Source organism: Halictus rubicundus, chromosome 4 (assembly GCF_050948215.1).
Source record: "Halictus rubicundus isolate RS-2024b chromosome 4, iyHalRubi1_principal, whole genome shotgun sequence".
Taxonomy (NCBI): domain Eukaryota; kingdom Metazoa; phylum Arthropoda; class Insecta; order Hymenoptera; family Halictidae; genus Halictus; species Halictus rubicundus.
This window is the reverse complement of record NC_135152.1, coordinates 13,483,757-13,504,399: the sequence shown is the minus strand read 5'-3', so window position 1 is coordinate 13,504,399 and position 20,643 is coordinate 13,483,757. Positions and strand designations below refer to the sequence as shown.

General features: G+C 43.5%; 1 protein-coding gene across 1 annotated transcript; it reads left to right on the top strand.

The window, feature by feature from the left end:
- The first annotated feature begins 2,623 nt into the window (after positions 1 to 2,623).
- On the top strand, positions 2,624 to 20,483 carry LOC143353516 (MAP kinase-interacting serine/threonine-protein kinase 1). Its single transcript, XM_076786916.1, has 5 exons — positions 2,624 to 3,798; positions 9,540 to 9,683; positions 13,727 to 14,083; positions 14,193 to 14,763; positions 14,880 to 20,483. The coding sequence occupies exons 1-5, from the start codon at positions 3,744 to 3,746 to the stop codon at positions 15,343 to 15,345; spliced, it is 1,593 nt and encodes a 530-aa protein (XP_076643031.1). The 5' UTR covers positions 2,624 to 3,743; the 3' UTR covers positions 15,346 to 20,483.
- The last annotated feature ends 160 nt before the right edge of the window (positions 20,484 to 20,643 follow it).

The window sequence follows — 20,643 nt, the reverse complement described above, 5'->3', positions numbered from 1 at the left end:
ATAACGTTGGGTTAAACGGTACTCGGTCAAACGGGGACGCGTCTCGTGACACATATATGTAGGTAAACAATCGACCGGGTTGCGTTACGTAATAATAATACGGCTAATAAACTTACGACGCAATAATATAGCGATTATGCGGGCAACAAGTTCACGCGATGTTGGACGGTTGAAAACAAACCCCGATGGCCGACGCGAGTCTGCGCACAACTCGTGCGGAGAAATTACGCGGTAGGACTGTGTACAACAAGGTGCGCAAGCGTGTTAGTAGTACATATTCGACGCTACGTGTTACAGCACAGCCACAGCTACAACTACGGAAACTGAACCGACACATATTCCCTCGTCCCCATCCGTTCCTATTTTCTTTCTCCATGTTTTGTTGTTCTGTTGTCTGTGTAGTCTGTCACCTCGCGTCTCACATTCGTCCGCAATGTAGCTGTACGAGCAAGAATAAAAAACAAAATGAAGTATATTCGTGGCTACATTTATTTTCCTAAATTGATCTAAACTGAGTCGACTATATTCGGCGTTTGAATATTCGAATTTGAATCGAATCGATATGCGAGTACCGAAATTTGGGTACCCGCAGATTTGAGCAATAAAAACCACAGCACGAAGTGTATACACGTCAATCCAAGACTCTATTGCGGTGCGGTTAACGTTAATGAATTGTTAATTTCTTATCGAATAAAAATGTAATTCTTTCTCATTTAGCTGTATTTTTTTCGTAAAATTTATAATAGCCGCATTCGGCCTGTGTATATTCGTCATTGCTTGATTTGAATTCCGTGAGGGATTTTTCAAATTAAATTCCACAGTTAACTGGTTAACAAATGCTGTAACATTTAGCACAATCGTTGCTGGTAATCGAGATATCGATTTCTTTTCGAAACAGGTAAAAAACGACAATAAGAAAGCAGAAGATAGGGACGATTGTAGGTACAAGATTGGATAATGCCAGATATATTTCGTCTCGAGTAGAATCGTGCTTAAAAAGATTGTAAGGCGGTGTGTGATACCCGCCAGATATATACACGCACACACACAGACTCGTTTTCCAGCTCGATTCGTCTACTGCGTTCTACCGTTCTACGTTCTACGTTCTAGGCTCTACGTGTTATGTCGCGTGATGTTATACGTGGCTCATGGCCCGTGGCCCGTAGGCATCGTGCGCGCGCACATCTACTCCCAAAAGAACGCGCGGCGCCGCTCGACGCCGCTCGACGCCGCGCGCCACGATTGCCGGCGTCACTTCCCGTTCGTTTATCTGGCTTTGTCCTCGTCGATTAGGGTATAAATGATACCAGATGTAAACATCTCCGGTATCCGATTCGTAGAACGAGCAGGCGAACCCGCGATCGTCTATATTTTCACGGGGACCTCGATAAAATATCGTATGGCAAAGATGGCGCTTTTACCGGTGAGCTAATCCGAATCACGCCGGAACGATCAGTGGCTCTCACGCGTTTCTGCGACGATACCAAAGCCGGATCGTCGCGAAACAAACTTCTAGAAGCGAAGGAAGACGATACTTAGAGTACATTGGAGCTGCGACACTACCGAAAAGATCGAATCGTCGAAACAGAATATATAATTGGAAGCGTATATGTACATCGAAGCGGCGAATAGAATTCAGTCAATAATCGAAACCGCCGCCCCGAGGACGCTCTCTTCGCTAGTATCGCAGCTACGTAGTATCGCAGTTCCGTTGTACTCGAACCCTTGTCCGCTCGTCGACCTGTATCGAAATTGCGTTCTCATATACGACGAGCGAGATATTAAGGGGGCCGGCAGGCATTTGGCCTTGACTGTCACGCTATGTTACGCCGTGCCTTTTTTTCTAGACATTTTACGTCTTAAATAAGTAACTAATCAATTAAAAATGCATACCACCGTGTTTGTACATGTCTTTGCTACGTCTGTATAGAGCCTTTTTTTCGATACGAACACTAAATCTCTCGATATTAAGAGAATCTCTCAGCGGCAGCCATCTTGTGACGTCATACTTGCTTCAGAATTCGAATTTTCTGCCGAATATTACAAATTACTCCACGATGAGGTGGAAATTCGCAATTTGGGCTCCATACAAACGTAGATTGGACTTTTAGGAAACAGAATTGACCACTTCTAAACTGCTCATTGCAATATTGAAGCGGTAGTTTGAAAAGGTTTTGACCCTTGCATACGTACATGGATTTCAAACCATGCCGGCCCCCTTAAATGAGGGGAGATCGAAGGTATATTCGCCGGTAGTCTGTAAGACCGAAAAGTCTTGCGTTATATTATCCGATAATCGGATGAACACCGCTCGGAGATGAGAATCTCTGGTCGGTGGGGCTACGTGACACAAGGCGCGAGTCTCGCGGCTCGTAGCTCGCAGCGCGTTTTCAGAGGGCGTCGACGAAGTCAGCCGATCCTACGTGGAAGCGACTGAACGGAACGGAACGGAACGGGTGGGGAGCGAGGCTAAGGTAAGGTACGGTTCGGCTCGACGTGAAGAAGAGGAAGGGGAAACGACGCAATGAGCAAGAGAGAGAGAACATGAGCTGACAGCGCACCGCGGACGAGGACAAGTACACAATCACAAAAGCACGAGAGCACAAGCACAAGGCAGAATCGAACAGGGGAATCGTTGATGCGACGACGAACGACGCAACGCGCAACGCGCAGAGAACGGTGGGGATGTTAGTAAGCGGAGCGACCATCTTGCGAGATTCAGTCGGAAACCAGCTGCCGAGCACTGAGGGAAGGTAAACGAAGAGAACCGATGCGTTAGTCGAAGGATTTTTAATGCGCTTCCGAGCCCGGATTATTTCGCTACCCGCGAGTACGACGGAGCACCGAGCACCGCGAGATTTTCGTGAACGGAGAAACCTTGGTTTATCCGGCGAAAAGCCTCCGAGCAGAAGAGAGAAGAAGGCGTCGAAGGAGGAGCAGCAGACGTAAGGCGAGGTTTGTTGGCAGTCGACGAATCCGGGAAATTTATTAATTTTTCCCATCGAACGACTTGCCCTCTGGAGGAACGCAATCGGATCGAAGGTAGTCGAAAGAGAAATTTATAATATATCGGTTGATATCGGACGTGGTTGGGAGTAAGAGCGTGTAGAAAAGACGGCACGAGAAGAAACCTGGAACGACCAAGGATAGAAACCAACCGAGAAGAAGAAAAGTGTAGAGTCAAAGTCTGTGATAGTATTTATTCGAAACATACAAGCTACAACGCGTATCATCGACTACACAATAGCGCGGTTTTTGTCGTTCGAAGAAACCGTCGGAGCCAAAAGGGCACAGGAGAGTAGATAGCCTTTATATATTTATTTATATCTGTGATACCGACACTGATATACATCGATCTATCCCGGGAGAGTACACATCGGTAGAGGGTGAAAGACGAATCGAGGAGAATAGAGTGTGGAATAAAGCCGAAGATAATAAAACAGTGAAGAAGAAAATACTCTCTTCTACACCGATATACACTACACACGTATATCGAACTGTGGAGCAACATTGTGCGTGTACAAAGCAATCGCCGAGTGCCTGCCTGGAACGAAGATTTATATCAGTATCTCTTAGTGTATATAGATGTTTTTGTATATACGACTGACTCTTTTTTACAATTATTGATAACGAGTTAAGGGAAGAAGAACGTTCCAATCGTTGTACGTTCGTTGTTCGTTGAGAAAGGGAACAGAGGAGGAATTTTGGATTTCTGCGACGCTGATACCGTGTTCGAGGCAAAAATGGTGGAGAAAATCTTGGAAGAGAGAGAGGATGGATGTCTGGATGCTGGTAGAGGTAAGTCGATTCATTTTGTTAGATCCATAACATTCTCTACATACGGTCATTTACTGTTCGAACTCGGGAGATTGTCGAAATCCACATTTATCGCGTTGATTTAACCTCTCTTTTTTCCCCCTTTTCTTTTTTCGGGCAGTCTAGTTTTGTCATCGATCGTATTCAAAATCAAAATCTGTCGAAGTCCATTTAAAAACGTGGCGAAAGGTTCGCCTCGATGGCAGAACCAACGAGAACCGAGCGGAACGCTCGAAGTCGCTCGACGAAAGAACTTTCTCGAAGCCGGCAGACGGCTGACCGTCGTGCATTGCAGTGGCTTGCTTTGCCTTACCTTGCTTTGCCATAACTCTTGCGTGTATGCACGCTTCGAATATAGCACGTACAAATGCAATATACGTATCGTTGTTTCGGGGTATTTTGAATCGCTCGAGAGTTTTCTCCGGGTGGTTAGTTTCAACCGAAAACAATCCCCACCTTGTACAGAGAGTAGGTTCCTTCGAAGCTTATGTTTATCGGGTTCTCGTCACCAACCGGCGTGCTTTGGCTTTCGTTTAACACTAGATTTACGGGACCCGTCAAAATGACGGGTTCTAATATTTTTAATTCACGAATATTAAGATTGCAAACATGGATCCATGAGGAATTATTTAACAAATTGATTTCTCTGGGTATATGATATTAAAAAAATGGCTACAGATTTTGATAGATACATTCATGTTATTTTTATCAGGAAATGTAAAATAGTAATTTTTAGTGCTCCGTAAACCTAGTGTTAATACGCAAACGAAATGTCTTCGTTCTGTGAGCGGTAACTCGCGCTGGACACCTTCGAATGGCGACTTCGAAGCGTCATTAAAAATTGCCACACTATCATTAAGCGGCAAACATCAACCCCAGAGACTCTTACAAAATCAGAGCAGTTTAATCAATGAAACCAAAACTAGAAATTTCAAATGTATTACAGGGGGCGTTGTCTTAACCCTTTTGAGTTGGAAAGGTTCCAATAAAATTCGGTTTATCTGGATATCGCATAATAAAAATGAACTTCTAAGCCTAGTCAAAAATCACCTAGTCAGTCGTATGTGACTGACGTGGCGGTCAACGTGTTGAAACAATATTCACTATGTTTGTATATCTGAGAAATCGATAGAAATTGCAATAAGGTTCGTATGCACGAAATCGTGTACAACGAACGCACTCTATGTCGGAAGAGGTTGTTGATTTTCGAGTTGAAACAGCTACGAGTAGAAAGGGTTAATAGTCGTAGGACGTTGGTGCGGCGATCGTCGTGGCGTGAAAAATCTGATTTTATCGATCGGTCGCGTGGTATGCATGCGTTTCTTTCGCGAACGAACATGATCGCGTTGTAGTTTTCTAGGGTTACAACGAAATACACCGTGGGTGCATCGGTTGGCTGTTTTGTAACGTTTACTCGGCTGATCGAGAACGCGACGTTAGGCGACGCTAGGCGACGCGACGCCGCGTTAACTTATTTTCGAGGGTCGAACTGGGTTAGTCGTATCGTTCCGAGTTCGACGCGTATCGCGAAGGGCGCCGCTAAGGGCAACCCAACACAAAGAACGAACGTTCCGCGGCGGGAGGGGAAAGGGGCGAGAGGGGAACGCGTTGATCGCGAGGAGAGGGGGATCGAGGACGGGAGAGCGGCAGGAGGAGGCAGAAGGGTCCTTGCGCGCCACAGATTCGTTGCCCCCTCCATTAAAGGGAAGGGTTCGTTTTCAAGGACAAAGGGATCGCGCGGCGCACGTAGTACCCAGCTACCCACCTACCCACCAACCGGGTTTTAAACGTTGCCGCGGAGTTATGTAAGCAAAAGCTTCTCCAACTGTGGTCTCATCGGACGAATGGAAATCGAGAAATCGAGTTTTCCGGAAACTGGCATCCAAAACGTAATCGTATTCGCGCGAACCGCGCTATACGATCGGACGCGTTCCATTGGTACACGAGGTACAAGCTCCGCAATTAGTTGTATTAACCGTTAGCACTCGAATGGCGACTGTAAGGCGCCACTAAAAATTCCTGTAGCGTTATTCAAAATGTTCTTTACATTATTAAATTTGTTTGTATTTAATAAATCACTAAACACTTCAGTATTGTACGAGAAAATTGCACTATTTTCGTATGTATAGCACGAAAAAGTATATATAGAAGGGAAATATTCTAGGCCGGAAGAAATGTTTCGTTTTAGCGTTAAAATGGCTTCGAGGGCAAAGGGTTAACACTAGGTTTACGGAGCACCGAAAGAGCGACTATTTTGCATTACTTCGTCAAAATAACAAGAACGCGCTACCCACATTTTTGGCAATATTTTAAAATAATATATACCCAAATAAATAAATTTGTATGCATCCTTAGAATCTTAATAATACTAACACGTTCACGGACAGTAAAAACATCAGTGAGCTGGAAAAATAGACAGGCGATTTTTGCTGGTCTTTACTTCGAAATATGTATTAACACTTGGAACGCCAAACTAGAAACCCCCAAAATTCCATAAAATCAAAGTAAGTTATTTAATGAAATAAAAATTGCAAAAAATTAAATGTACGATACTGAGTAATCCTCCAACTTTCTTACATGTTACAGATCCTAATTAAGTTTAGTACAATGAATATATCAACGTGTAAATTTACGTGTAAAAGTACTTTATCCAGCTTTTCAAGGGTTTCCGATAATCTGAGGGAAAAAAGGTTCGAACAAAAGACTAACAGTATTCAGATGTCTACAAATCTCAATACATAAAATTTCGGAAATAATTTTTTTTTTATAAAATTGAGGATCAATTTAATTTTTTAACCGTTAAGATATATTTTTGATTTCATAATGTTGTGGCTGATGTTAACACGAATTCAACGACCTGCTACATTATGGCATTGAGTCTATATATAACGCTTAAATAATTTTTCCGGCTTTTCGGGCCAAATTCCCCACTGTGCGTCGTTTGTTCGAAAGGAAACGGATATTTGGACGAGCTTGGTACAGACCATTCGTGTCTAGTTTCTGTTTCCCGGGCTGATATTTCGCGCCAAACGCGAAGCGCGTACCAGAAATCATAGCTAGACGAAACAGTGGTGGTCGAAAGCGCAACCGATAGCCAACGAAAGATAGAAAAACGGGAAAAGTGTACGAGATGCTTGCACACCGTTCGATACGCAGCAAGAAGGTATGCGTTTCGTACATTCTACACGAAGTTTTTCGATCGACGACGCCACCGCCGCGCTGGTTCGGCGGATGCAGCGACATTATCGTACACTCGTATCTCGCGTAAGATGGCGGCGTTACTTTTCTGTGCCAGTCATTGAACTCTCGATCGCGCACCGCCCGAGCTCGTACCCGTGCCCGTTGCCATCCGTACAGAAGTTGGTATAGACCGTATAGCGAAACAAAATTAAAAACTTTTCGGCTATGCGACCCGACGCCATGCTCTCTCACCGTTCTTACAAATAGCGGTGTGGAAGAAGCGTGTTTCTTTTCAATTTTCTAGCTTTCGGAGAAACTCGGACGACGAATCCGAACTTCGAATATCACAAAGTCGAAATAATAATATTATTTGAATATATTATATTCAATCAAGCACAAACTAAATTGGAATTTTGTGGATGCAATAACACTAGGTCTACGGGTTCTAATATTTTTAATTTACGATTATTGTGATTGTGAAGATCCATATACGTGCAACTACTCAACAAACTTGTTTCCTTAAGTATATGTTATTTAAAAAATAGCTGGAAACTTGGATAGACACATTCCTCTTATTTTTATAAAGTAATGTAAAATACTGACTTTTAATGCTCCGTAAACCTAGCGATAATTGCACGGCTTGTGTAGAAATCGACGCGGTAAACAACGACCATTCGGGTTTAAACCGACAATAGTACACGCATAACAGCGGTAAAAATTGGTCATTTGTTTGCGCACTATACGCGTAATAACGAGAAATCTTTTGGGACTGTATCGAACAGAACACGATCGCAGTAATAATTCGATGCACGGAGATCGAGAAAAATTTTGACCATGATTCGCGCGCATAATTCTCGTCGGTCATCCGTGGACCGATAGGATAAATGTTATAGAACGCGATAAGCATAAAACGAACGGAACGACCAAACGAATAATGTTCCCGTCTGAATCGAGCCGAACGACAACGCCGATAAACGCGAACGAAAATAAATGTCGTCGCGGTTCAAACGATAACAAAAACCCTCGTAGCTTGTACTTGGACGATCTGTACGATCTGATTCTCAGAGCTAGCGTTTCTATCCTTTGGAGATTTCTAAAATCATTTGAAAATTTCTAAAATCGCATAGATACACGTTATTAACATTAGAACTACCGAGCCGTAAACGTGACTTCCACTTATCCCTTTATAATAACAGCAAGATTGAATTTCCTCAGGTTTCATACGATTTTTATAGTAACATGTACTCCAATGAAGAGATATGTTAACCCTTTGCACTCGGCGCTATTTTCATTCTAAAACTAAATTTTTCTTCCGACTTGGAATATTTTCATTTTATTCATACGAAGCTGATCCGATTTCCACATATAATGTTTAAATGTTTAGTAATGTATTCAATACAAATTTTGTAATGCAACAAATATTTTGTAATATTTTTCGAAATTTCTTTGAAATAATGCCACAACAATTTCTAGTGGTGCTTCAGAGTCACCACTCGAGTGCTAAGGGTTAAAAAATTTCTCGTGAAAACGTTTTCATAGTTTCAGTAATCGTGAAAGAAGAAATCATCCACCAGTCATTTTGACTGGATCGGTAGTTCTAGTGTTAGTCGATATTTATTTCGTATCGTAAAAACATCGAAATAAAAGAGAGATGTACAGTCAGTCCCATAAGTATTAGTACGCTCTTAAAAATCGCAGAACTTTGATAATATTGGACTATACTACTTGAATTTTTTGAGAAAAATGTTTGATTAAAATTGCAATTGGTCGAAATTACAGAGAAAGTACTAAAAGTTGTGTTTTGTAACTTTTTTATGCGGGCTCATATTAACCCTTAGAACTCGAGCGACGACTCTGAGGCGCCATTAAAAGTATTGTTTACAGTATTAAATTTGTTTCTATATTATAAAATGAAAAAAGATCATAATTTTAAAGTCCCACTGAAAAAGAAAAATTTCAGTTACACTGGGTGTATTGGTTCGACGGCTCTTGTATACATAAAATGAAAATATTCCAGGTCAGAAAAAATGTTTGGTTTTCGAGTTAAAACAGCTTCGAGTGCAAAGGGTTAAAAATTTAAAACGAACATCTGTATCAATTATACATATTCTGGATATTTGCACCGAGCTGCAAACGTTTAACGATGAAAACTTAAGGGCGAAAGTAGCAGAATTTTGGCCTTCTCAGGGAATTTATGTGATCATTTTCGAACATCTTCAGCTCATCGGAACGTTCACCGATTTTGATGAAACTCTCAGAACATGTACAATTCGTCTACAAATCGCACTTTCTAAATTTTCAATGCAAGTCCACATCAAAAAGTTGCAAAATACAACTTTTAGTATTGTCTCTGCACTTTCGACCAATTGCAATTTTTGCAAAAAAATTTTTCTCACTTCATGCAGTGATCCAATTGCCCTAACTTTTAAAAAAAATTCGAGCGGTGTAGTCCAATATCGACAAAGTTATGCGATTTTTAAGAGCGTACGAACGGTCTTCGGGAACGCGACGAGTTGTTAATGACAAAACTGTGTATGTTTCAGAGGATACGAGTTGCATCGGTCGAGACACCGTGAACAAGTCAGGGGAATCGATGAGCGCGGTGCAAGCTCGTCAGGAGGAAGCCAGGCGTAAAAGGCGCAAGAAGAAGCGTTCTGGATCCTCGTTGATGTCTTCTTGCTTCCAAGGTAAAGATCGACGGGAGAAGAAGTTGACGACTAGCAGACGACTGTCCGCGAAACGAATAATTCTATCATCTTGTAAAATTTCTCGTTTCGATAAAAAAAAAAACTGTACAAATTCGCGTTTCGTGGAGGACGTACACGCGATCGGTATACGGCAACATTGCGTATGGTCAGCGCAGCGTGTTCTCGTGCTAGCGTGGTCTATGTGTCGTTCGTGATTCGGTGACTTGCATTACGCTCGCGACCGTCTGACCTTGTGCAAGTTCAGAACGTTCGAGAAACTCTGACGGCGAACCGTTGCGAATCGGATTCGTGGATGCGAACGAACGTGTCTAAGGCAAGGAAGCGACCGATTCTAGAGGAAGAGTATTCTTTCGCTGTCTCGTTCGATTATGGCGGTCGAACCAACGAAATTCCGCGGAAGCGAGAAACTATTCGAACGTACCCCGGTTCGTTGAAACAACGAATAACGATCCGACCGGTTTCTAAGCGTTTACCGGTAAACCACCGCGCCGATCGAGTTCACTGGCTTACAGCGGTTACGTCATCCTGCTACGATCGATTCGTAAAGCAGTGTCGCGTTCGAGAAGCTTCCACCTCGAACCGAGCGAATAGAGCGAATCGCGCGAACATGAGCGCTCGCGACTATACCTATACATACTCGCTTATATCTTGATAACTGGGCCACGGGATAAATCGTCGACAACGGACATGCCGAAGATCATCTGCCCGCCTTCTCGGCTCATTGCCGTAGTCTGTATTAACGTGATACCGACACATCTTACAACCCATAACTCGGATCATTTACGCCTGATACGAAAAGTAAAATTGCATAAAAATGTGTTTCATTTGAATTGAACCCTTTGCACAACCCTTAAAACTAAATTTTTCTTCCGTCTTACAATATTTTCATTTTATTCATACGAAACGGATCTGATTTCTACGTATAATATTTAAATGTTTAGCAATCTATTAACTTGAAATTTTGTAATATTTTTTGTAATTTCTTTGAAATAATGCCACAACAATTTCTAGTGGTGCTTCAGAGTCACCACTAGAGTGCAAAGGGTTAACACTAGAACTACCGAATCGGTCTAAATGACCGGTGGATGATTTTTTCTTTCACGATTAGTGAAACTATGAAAACATTTTCACTAGAAAATTTTTAATATGTCTCTGGAGTAGATTTTACCATAAAAATTGTATGAAACCTGAGGAAATTCAATCTTGCTGTTATTATAAAGGGATAAGTCACGTTTAGGGCTCGGCAGTTCTAGTGTTTAAAGCACAGAAATTCGTAACACCGCCAAGCAGCGAAATCTTAAAGCGACAACAATTAAATGTCTCTGTCAGGCGACATTCGTCCGACCCATTCTTGCGTCATCCGTAACAGATGACAATTGGATACTGTTTCAATTCGCCACGATATTGAGTCATCCGAGTCGACGAAGTGTTAACAAACATTTTTTACGTGTTATCTATGTATAGACTAGTTATCGAGGGGCTCGGCAGCCTCTACACACTCAACATCGATAAACAATCGCTCCGTGTACGAACGATTCATACGTCGCGACGACTTCGAGTCACGCGTTGTCTTCTGGTTATCTGTCTCGAGTTGTTTTTGAAAATTTCAACGCTGTCGCGGATCAGTATTTCAAGTTTGAATTGTACTCGCAAGCGTTCGTCGTGTCCGCGTTAACCAGTTAAGCGCGTTTGCCGTGTATACACGTCATCCAAAATTCTATTGCGGTGTGGTTAACGTTAATAAATTGTTGAATCTTGATAATTGTTGCTTTCCTTTTTTTCGGAAAATTTATAATAGCGGAATTTGGCCTGCATTCGACGTATATATTCGTCATTGCTCGATTTTAATTCCGTGAGGAATTTTTGAAATTAAATTCCACAGTTAACTGGTTAACGCGTTTCAGTGTTTAACACTAGAACTACGAAAAGAAACTATGAAAACGTTTTCACCAGAAATTTTTTAATATACAGTAAGGAGCAAAACTGATTACACGCTATTTGAAACAGCATAACTTTTTAAAAATTAGTCCAAATAATTTTAGTGTTTTGAGAAGTTAGAAGGATTAGTTTATTAGACAAAACTTTGAATTGTTCGGAAAATTTCACCGATATTGGTTACTTCGTTTACGAGTTATAAACGATTAACAGCGCGATTTTAAGTCGAAAATCGTGAACAATGGCAATTTTCCCACTTTCAATCGATTATAACAATATCGGTGAAATGTTCAGCATTCTTTATCAATCAAACACATTCTTTAAATTTTCAATACAGGCTGAGATAAAAAAGCCGAAAAAAACGAACGTTTACTATTTCTTTTGCGATTCCGACCAATTCAAATTTTTTTCAAAAATTTTTTACACCTCGTCTAATCAACTAATCCTAACTTCTCAATAACATTCAAGTCATTTGATCTAATTTTAAAAAAGTTACGTTGTTTCAAATAGTGTGTAATCAGTAGACTGCGGATCTTTATGCAAGATTAAAAATATTTGCATCGATTGCAAGACACAGGAGCGAAATAGAAATTTCTTTCTTCCCTTAATTATTTTATCAAGCTGAAACCAATACGCTGGTGTCCTTAAATCTTTTTAATATGCCCACCGCTTTAAATTGTCCATACCCATTTTTGTCATAAATGCATAAAATCCGCAGTCTAGTAATCAGTTCTGCTCCTTACTGTATCTCTTCTTTGGAGTACATGTTACCATAAAAATCGTATAAAACCCGAGCAAATTCAATCTTGCTGTTATCATAAAGCGATAAGTCTAAGTCAAGTTTAGGGCTCGGTAGTTTCACTGTTAATATCGCGGCCATGGCGTAGCGTTCTCCATGATTATATAATTGCGGGCGTTCTTTTCGATGTCGCGTCGTGAATTTTCCGTCCAACGAGCGAAACGGTGTGCGCGCGGTCGTAGAAACAATATTTGAATGTAAATTTAGTGCTTTTGCGCGGCGAACGGGGTGAGTGGTACCATTTTTCGACGTCGTCACCGTTCCCGAATTAATCCCGAGCCAATTTTACGTTTCGTGGCATCTAGGAGGATGGGGAAGGTAGGACCAACCGCGAAGACAACTACATACTACGACCATCACTATCATTTACCACGAAGACTCCGAAGACGATGCTGCTATGATGGTGGCAACGATGGCGGAGAAGAAGCTCGCTCGTATTTGTCCGGTTTCGTTTACTGGCTGCGCGAGCTGTGCTAGCTGTGCTAGCTGTGTTAGCTGTGTTGGTAGCCGGTGTTGCCAAGCAGAAGCGTATACGTTGGTGTTGTCGCGAGGCGAGAGGGAAAACAGTCCTCTGGAGGAGGAGGAGGTCGTTTCGTTAGACGGGGAGTAGAGACGAGACACGGGCAAGGGAACAGACGGGAACGCGAAAAGAGAGTTAGGTTGACAGCAACGGCGCAATAGTTGCATCGCTCGGCGAGCAACACGCGGGCAGAATATGTGGGACGGAAGTCGACGTGTTAAAAGGAGTAGGGAACCAGCCAACGGAGCGGCGAAGAAACGTCAAGACGCGAATAGAGAAGAGAGAGAGAGAGAGAGAGAGAGAGAGAGAAGGTGGTAAAATGGAGAGAAAGAGAGAATAGCGTGTACTTCGACCGACGATAGTTTCCACGACGGGTTACCTCTGCGTGACCTTAACATTGACGACTGCGTTACAAGCTATAACTTACAAACCAAACAAGACACAACAAAATCCGGGATGTTCCGTTTACTACATTAGAGACACCACACGGCTTCTAATAGAGAACCACACGTCGAACCAAAAACGCAATGGTTTCTCTATTGTTGTTGTACGCGCGCACACGCGCGACAACGGATTTAAACGATCAATGTCTGCGCCGAGGAAAATCTCTACTTGAAATTGTTAAACACACATATGTATATGTATGCATTCGGCACGATTGTGTACGAAAGAAAGATTACTGTGGCTGCGTCGAACGTGTAACGAGAATAGTTTCGGAATCTGCAGGCTTCTATAACATTTTCGACCACGGTTCTTTCTTTCTTTCAGAATTGTACAAATTGACTGGCGAGGTTCTCGGGGAGGGCGCTTACGCCTCGGTACAGACATGCAGATCTCTCTACACGGATCTGGAGTATGCCGTGAAAATAATCGACAAGATACCTGGACACGCGCGTACGCGCGTGTTCAAGGAGGTCGAAACGTTCCATCATTGCCAGGGACATCCGAATATCATTCAAATGATCGAATTCTTCGAGGACGAAGAGAAGTTTTATCTTGTATTCGAGAAGGTCAACGGAGGTCAATTGTTGAGCCGCATCCAAGAAAGGATTCATTTCAGCGAGTGGGAAGCCAGTCAGATAATCAAGGAGATAGCCAGCGCGTTAAATTTCCTTCACAAGAAAGGTAAGATCTCTTTTTTTTCTCTCTCTCTATTTCTCGTTTCCCTTTTATTTTTTCCCTTTCGTTCTCTGATGACGAAAAGAAATAACGTTTGATATCCGTTCTTTTACAGGAATCGCTCACAGGGACCTAAAACCCGAGAACATACTGTGCGTGTATCCTGATAAGCTGACGCCGATCAAAGTCTGCGACTTCGACCTCGGTTCCGGCATCAAATTCAACAACTCGCTGTCGAGTCCTGTGGCGACGCCGCAATTATTGACGCCGGTAGGAAGCGCCGATTTCATGGCTCCGGAGGTCGTCGAGGCTTTCATCGGAGAAGCGAATTATTACGATAAACGTTGCGATCTTTGGAGCCTCGGCGTGATCATGTACATCCTTTTGTGCGGCTATCCGCCGTTCTACGGGAACTGCGGTACCGATTGTGGCTGGGAGAGGGGAGAGAATTGTCAGGCTTGCCAAGAGCTGTTGTTCACCAGTATTCAAGAGGGCAGGTACGAGTTTCCGGACAGCGAGTGGAGATGCATTTCCGAGGACGCGAAAGATCTGATCAGAGGCCTACTGGTCAAGGAAGCCCATCAGAGGCTCAGCGCCGAATCAATTCTGAATCATCCGTGGATCAATCCTGGCCCTAGTTCGGTCGACAACACTGAAAAATCTCTGACGACTCCTCACAACATCAGGTTCGTTATCTCTCTAAATCTCTCTCTCTCTCTTTTTCTCTCTTCCCCGCTATATTCCCGTAACAATACGCGGACGCGCACATACACATAATAATCTCTAAATCCTCCGATCTTAGGAGGAATAATTCTGCGAGGGAACTCTCGACGTTTGCCGAATCGGCAATGGCTGTGAATCGCGTGGTACTTCAACACTTCTCCGTGAATCTGGAGCAACTGACGGAGAACAGGGAGCCGAGATTGTCGAGTTCCTCCACCGACGAAGATAATCATCCGTACGGGCATATGTCCGATTCGAGCAGCGAGCTGTCCGAGCACAGTAAGCTCTGCGCGATCCATTCTTCCGGCGAGTTCGAGGCAAACGCTCGTCCAGAATGTTGCTCGATCCGTTCGAGCATCGATCTGTCCGATCCGAAGACCATCGGCAAGAATCGTTTGATCGGGAAGGATTCGTCGCTGCATCAACTGTTCGGTTTGTCGCCGCCCAGCGAGAGCCGGCTGATGCAGCGTCGTCTCAAGGCCCGTTCCGACCTGCTTGTACGAGAAACCAACAAAGCGCCGGTGATCGCGTCTCCGAGTGGCTGAACACGACCGGACCGCCTTTCCACCTTTGTGCGGTAACATCTCCTTTCTTGGTAGCGTTATACGTTCGTATTTACACGTCTGCGTATAGGGATACACGAAAACGTGCAGCGGCGATCTTATCTATCGACGGTTTACCACGGATAGGCGACACGAATGATCAGCCTGGTTTAACCAGTTCTGTGAGAACACCGACTAGGACCCCGTAACTTCAACACCATCCATCTGCCGTAACGGTACGTCGACGCGACCAACAATCACGATCACAATCGCTATGACAACAATAATACTAACCATGATACGCGACGCGTCTAACACGCGGTGTTTGTTTCGATTGGTCGTTAAAGGTTAGCGCGGCCCAGTCACCCATCCATCTTTATCGTTTGTCCGTTGTTTCACGGTGAATCGTTCAACCTTCGCGCAATACTTCCGCGTATCGCAGATTATAGTGTCCGTTACAGATCCATCCATCGTGCATCTCCGCTTACGCAAACGTGTTTTACAGCCAATTTTCCAGCATCAAGATTCCGAAAGTTTTGTTTCGTTAATGGGAGTTCGGGTCCTGGTAGACCCGAGAACTTTTGACGAGGATCGACGAAAACTACGAGAACTGATTTAATTATAGAATCGATAGAAAGCGTGGCCCGTGCATCGGGCGCGTCCAATGCAAGTTTCCGCATACATAGATCTCCTTTTGTGTTACGGTCGCTGTCGTTTCCAGTGGCCTGCATATGCACGCGACAACAACGTATGCGTATGCTCGTTGGTTGGCATCGATTCACCGACACACACAACGGGTAGAGCACGCTCATGTTTGATTCGGTGAAACTGTTCTTTTTTTTTTCTTCTTCTGTTTTTCTTTTACTCGCATTATCTCGTGGTTTTCGGATGATTTCGAGAGAGAGAGAGAGAGAGAGAGAGAGAGAGAGAGAGAGAGAGAGAGAGAGAGAGAGATCGATGGCGTCGGTCGGAGTTTTTCTATCGTCTCTCGATCGCTCGATCGACGACGCGTACTCACGAACCAGAAATACCGATTAGCGGCGACAAATAAGACAAACGCGTTCTTTGGTGCATGTTACGAATAGTTTGCTCAGTAGGAATCTAAGGATCTAGTAGATCGTAAGTTCGAAAACGTTGCGAATATCATGTCCAAGAAAGGAACGAACGAGTTTTGCATCGAGAGAGAGAAAGAGAGAAGAATAGAGGGGTGATAATTACGGCCATTTCTTTTGTAAATGTCTTTTAAGTATCTTTGTAGAAAGTTTAGTACGTAAGAAAGATAAAAGATTAGTTTAAAGAAATAACGAAAAGCTAAAAAAAAAAGAAAAAGAAGAAAAAAAAATCATTACAGAAAAAGTGTACCTGCGTCGTAAGGTGTGGATGTGAGCGTAGGGGAAAGAAGTCAGGAAGTAAAACGAATAGACGAAGGAAAGAAGGAAGGAAGGAAAGAATGTTTGAAAGAAAAGAGAGCGGAAAGTATTCTCGGCGAATATATAATAGATTATACGAAATTATCAATTAATTACCGTTGCGTATTTTTCTAGAGTTTTATCGATGAAACATCGTTTTATCGTATACCCGCTCACAGTCGCAACCTCGTTGCTCGAGTGCCTCCGTGTGTTACACGTATTACACGTATATACACGTTACGTTTTAACCAACATCCGATCTTCTCTGGATCATTCGTTCCAGATCAATCGAACCGCTCGTTCTTCTACTGTATTTCCGTTGTAGGCGATTTCGGCTTTCGATATATTCCCAAAAAAAAAATCGGTTTCGAGTTTCGAGAGTTTCGCGTATTGTTGGTCCGCGCTGTGAGTCGGGCATTTTTTACTCAGGGGAGGTGTAACGAGCCGCGCGTAAATTCGATTTGCTAATCGGAGATTTATCGCGTTCGAGGAAACCTATGAATGTTACGGATAGAATTTAGGATACCGCAGGTTGTACACGCCTCCGAGTCGAAGCTGGCAGAAAGACAGAAAGAGGTCGTTGCTCGTTGTTCTTCCTTCTTTCGACGTAGTCCTGTAAAACGTTTGCTCGGTGACGGTTGTCCCGTGCCACGCGTTACAATTTTCCTGTGTCGCGAATCATCGCGACCTTCTCGAAGCAACGATCCGCTCGATTCCGTTCGAGTATTCGAATTTCTCCCGAGTGGTTGAAAGCCAACCGCTTCTTTCAAAGATTGTAACGCTCGCGGGCCAAAAATAGAGAACCGAGACGTGTCTCTACGATGCATGCTTACGAAGTAGAGTCCAAAAGAAAAAAAAAACAAACAAACAAAAACGTATCGACGTCGTTTATCGTACGTGGTTGTTCACGAAAAACTGAATTAACGCGTCGCGCGATATTTACTGGTCTCGTTTTTTTTTTTTGTAAGACCAAAGATAATACAACGACAGCGGACAAGATTTTGTGTGACTGTCCTACGGCTCGTTAAACGATCGCTTCTCTTCCTATCGTTTGAGTCTTCAACGCGATCGATCGTTCACCAATTTCTTTGGTTCGTTTGCTTTCTTCTCCGACATAAGCAGAGCTTCTTCGTACGAATAGACGATCGATTCTTCGCGCGTTTCTCCATAGAGAAACTTACGGTCGCCGAGACTCGAAACGTTTTCGCATAATTTTGTGCATTGTCGTTACCGAGGACCGATTTGTCGCGCGACTACTGCGAGCACCGACTATACGGTAGACTGTACACGATACGGGTAATCATTTTCGAGTCGAAAAGACCCTGAACCGTACTAGACTAACGGGTGAAAAAAATTGGTAAACCGAAGGGCGAACGCTAGTAAGAAAAGCCCTGTAATTCATTGGAAAAAATGTCAGAACGCGGACGAGAAATCTACGGCCATAATTCATAATTCATAATTCATATAATTCATAATCGTCTCGAGGTTGGATGTTCCAGAAGCATCTTGTCATTTTACCAACAACGTCAGGAATTTCTATATTCTATGCGAATCATTCCGCGGTAGTGCCCTCCTCCGGCCAGTGGGTGCCGATCATCGACAGCCTGATGATTTGCTGGGCTTGCCCTCCTATGTATCGGGGAAGGTCACCTCTCTGAATCATCTGTTAAGCCTTCGCCGAGTTTTTGTTTTCGGTGATCTGATTTCGGCACTCTGAACAATCTGCCCGTGCTTAGTCTGTCGAACAGTCCCCCTGTACAGGCAGGTCATTACCGGCACACTTGGTCAACAGGTCAATTGCCTGCACAACAGTGACGCCGCATAGCGTTCGGGACTGACGATTCCAACGGACGGTTAACATAGTCGCGTAATATCAAGTGCGTCTATGGATAGCCGAAGTTAAGGGTGAAAGTAGCGGGACGACATAGTCCGAAAATGTCACCCTAACATTTTTAATCTTCCGAAGGAGGCCCCCCGATATACTCTATCAGGGGTCTGGATAAATTCGGTTTTATGGTTTTTTGTCATTTCCATTTCTCGGAAGAATGATGTGCCACACGCGACGCATCCAGGCCTGCCGTCCTGACAAAAAAAAAAAAAAGAAAGCCTTTGAGTTGTCGCTTTTCTGTATCCTCGTTTATTTGTGAGGTGGGGGGGTGGCGTTTTCGTTCAGGGTGATCGGGAACAAAATAGTCACCCTGATGCATCGTGTCATCTCACACGTGCCAGCGTTCACGGCCACTCGACCCTATTCTTGCTCGCATAAACGGCGTTATACCGCCGCCATATTGCGCCGAGGAGACGATTTTCCTTACCGGCGCTTCCTGTCGTTCTGCCCACGCATATTCGACACCCGTGGGCTGTACTGCTGTCTCTTTTCTCGATTACGCGCGTCGTCGAATGTGTATTAGGACGCGCGAACCAGAAACCACTCGAACGACACACGGATAGAGTAGAGAAACGAACAAAAAAAAAAAGAAAAAGAAAAACAGAGTTAAGAACGGCGGCCTGTGGGAGGGGAGGGGGGTTGTTTGCATGTTAATATAAAGATGAGGTGTGCGTATGCGAGTATGCGAGTATGCGAGTATGCGAGAAGAGCGAGACTGACAAAATGAGAGAAAGAAGAGAGGAAGAGCGATGAACGAGTTCGCGCAACGAGTTCTCGAATGAGAATAACAATATTAGCGTTTAAGCGAAGAGATAAAACATCCTTGTAATAGATTCGTTAAGGTTTCGTACAAAGAAAGAAACCGCCGTGCTATATATATATACCGACGAATCTTTTTTTCTCTTGAAAACGAAGAAAAGTTTGCGTTCAAGTGTACAATTTATTTTCATCGGGTCTTACGCGACAATTGACAACGATCCGATATATATATTTTCCTTGAAGCTTCAACTCAAACTCGAAATTCTCTCGGTTACAAACGCAGATTTCAGGTGGTGCGTGGACAGACTGGTTCTATCGATGTCCGATTCGATCGTTCATCTTTCGAATGCCGATCAACCGATCGCACCCGCACGATCCTGAGAGAGAGAGAGAGAGAGAGAGAGAGAGAGAGAAAAAAAAAACATTTTTCTTCTTTTCTTTTTCTTTAATAAAACAAAAAAAAAAGAATGGCACAAAACCACTCGATAAAAAAAAATATACAAAAACAAAGATTTTGCATGCATTGTGTTCTTTTCTATGGATATTCAATCGATCGTTATCATTTGATCCTCGTCGCGTTGTACCGTATCTTCGGATCATCTCCGTCGAGCTGGGTGTCCGGTCAACCGACGAACTAATTGCCAAAAAGAACGATGCTCGTCCTTTTTCCGTGAAAAAGCGTGCGAAATCTTGTAAAATTCTCTTGTGAAGAGAGCGAGCGAGTAACAGGAAAACGAACGACGACCGAGAGAGAGAGAGAGAGAGAGAGAGTGTGTGTGTGTGTGTGTGTGTGTGCGTGTGCGTGTGCGTGCATTTTGAATGGCTGGTGTGTGGCGTCGATCCAGTACATATGTATTTCCGTGTAGAAATGTCGAAGTATCTGTGCCTCTTGCAAGGTATGTTTGGACGTGATTAAGAATCGGTGAAAGATGTACGAAACGAGAGACCATTGAAAAGTTGCGATATCGTCGAGAACATCCAGCGGGCAATCATTGTTCTCGTGCTACAGATCCGGCGAGTCTTACGAGAACTGTGTAAGCTTCCTAATAAAATAGCATTTAATTGAGACGTTTTGAAGCAATAAATCTGCGAGTGCCGTTTCTATCCTATCACCAGCAACTACATACAGTAAATTATCGTTGTACGTCAGTGCCAATCTCACGTTTCCAAGTCAGTGGAACACCTCACACCACTGCGGTGAGTGGCCACAACATTGTCGGCCACATCGGTGTGAAACCAGAAGAC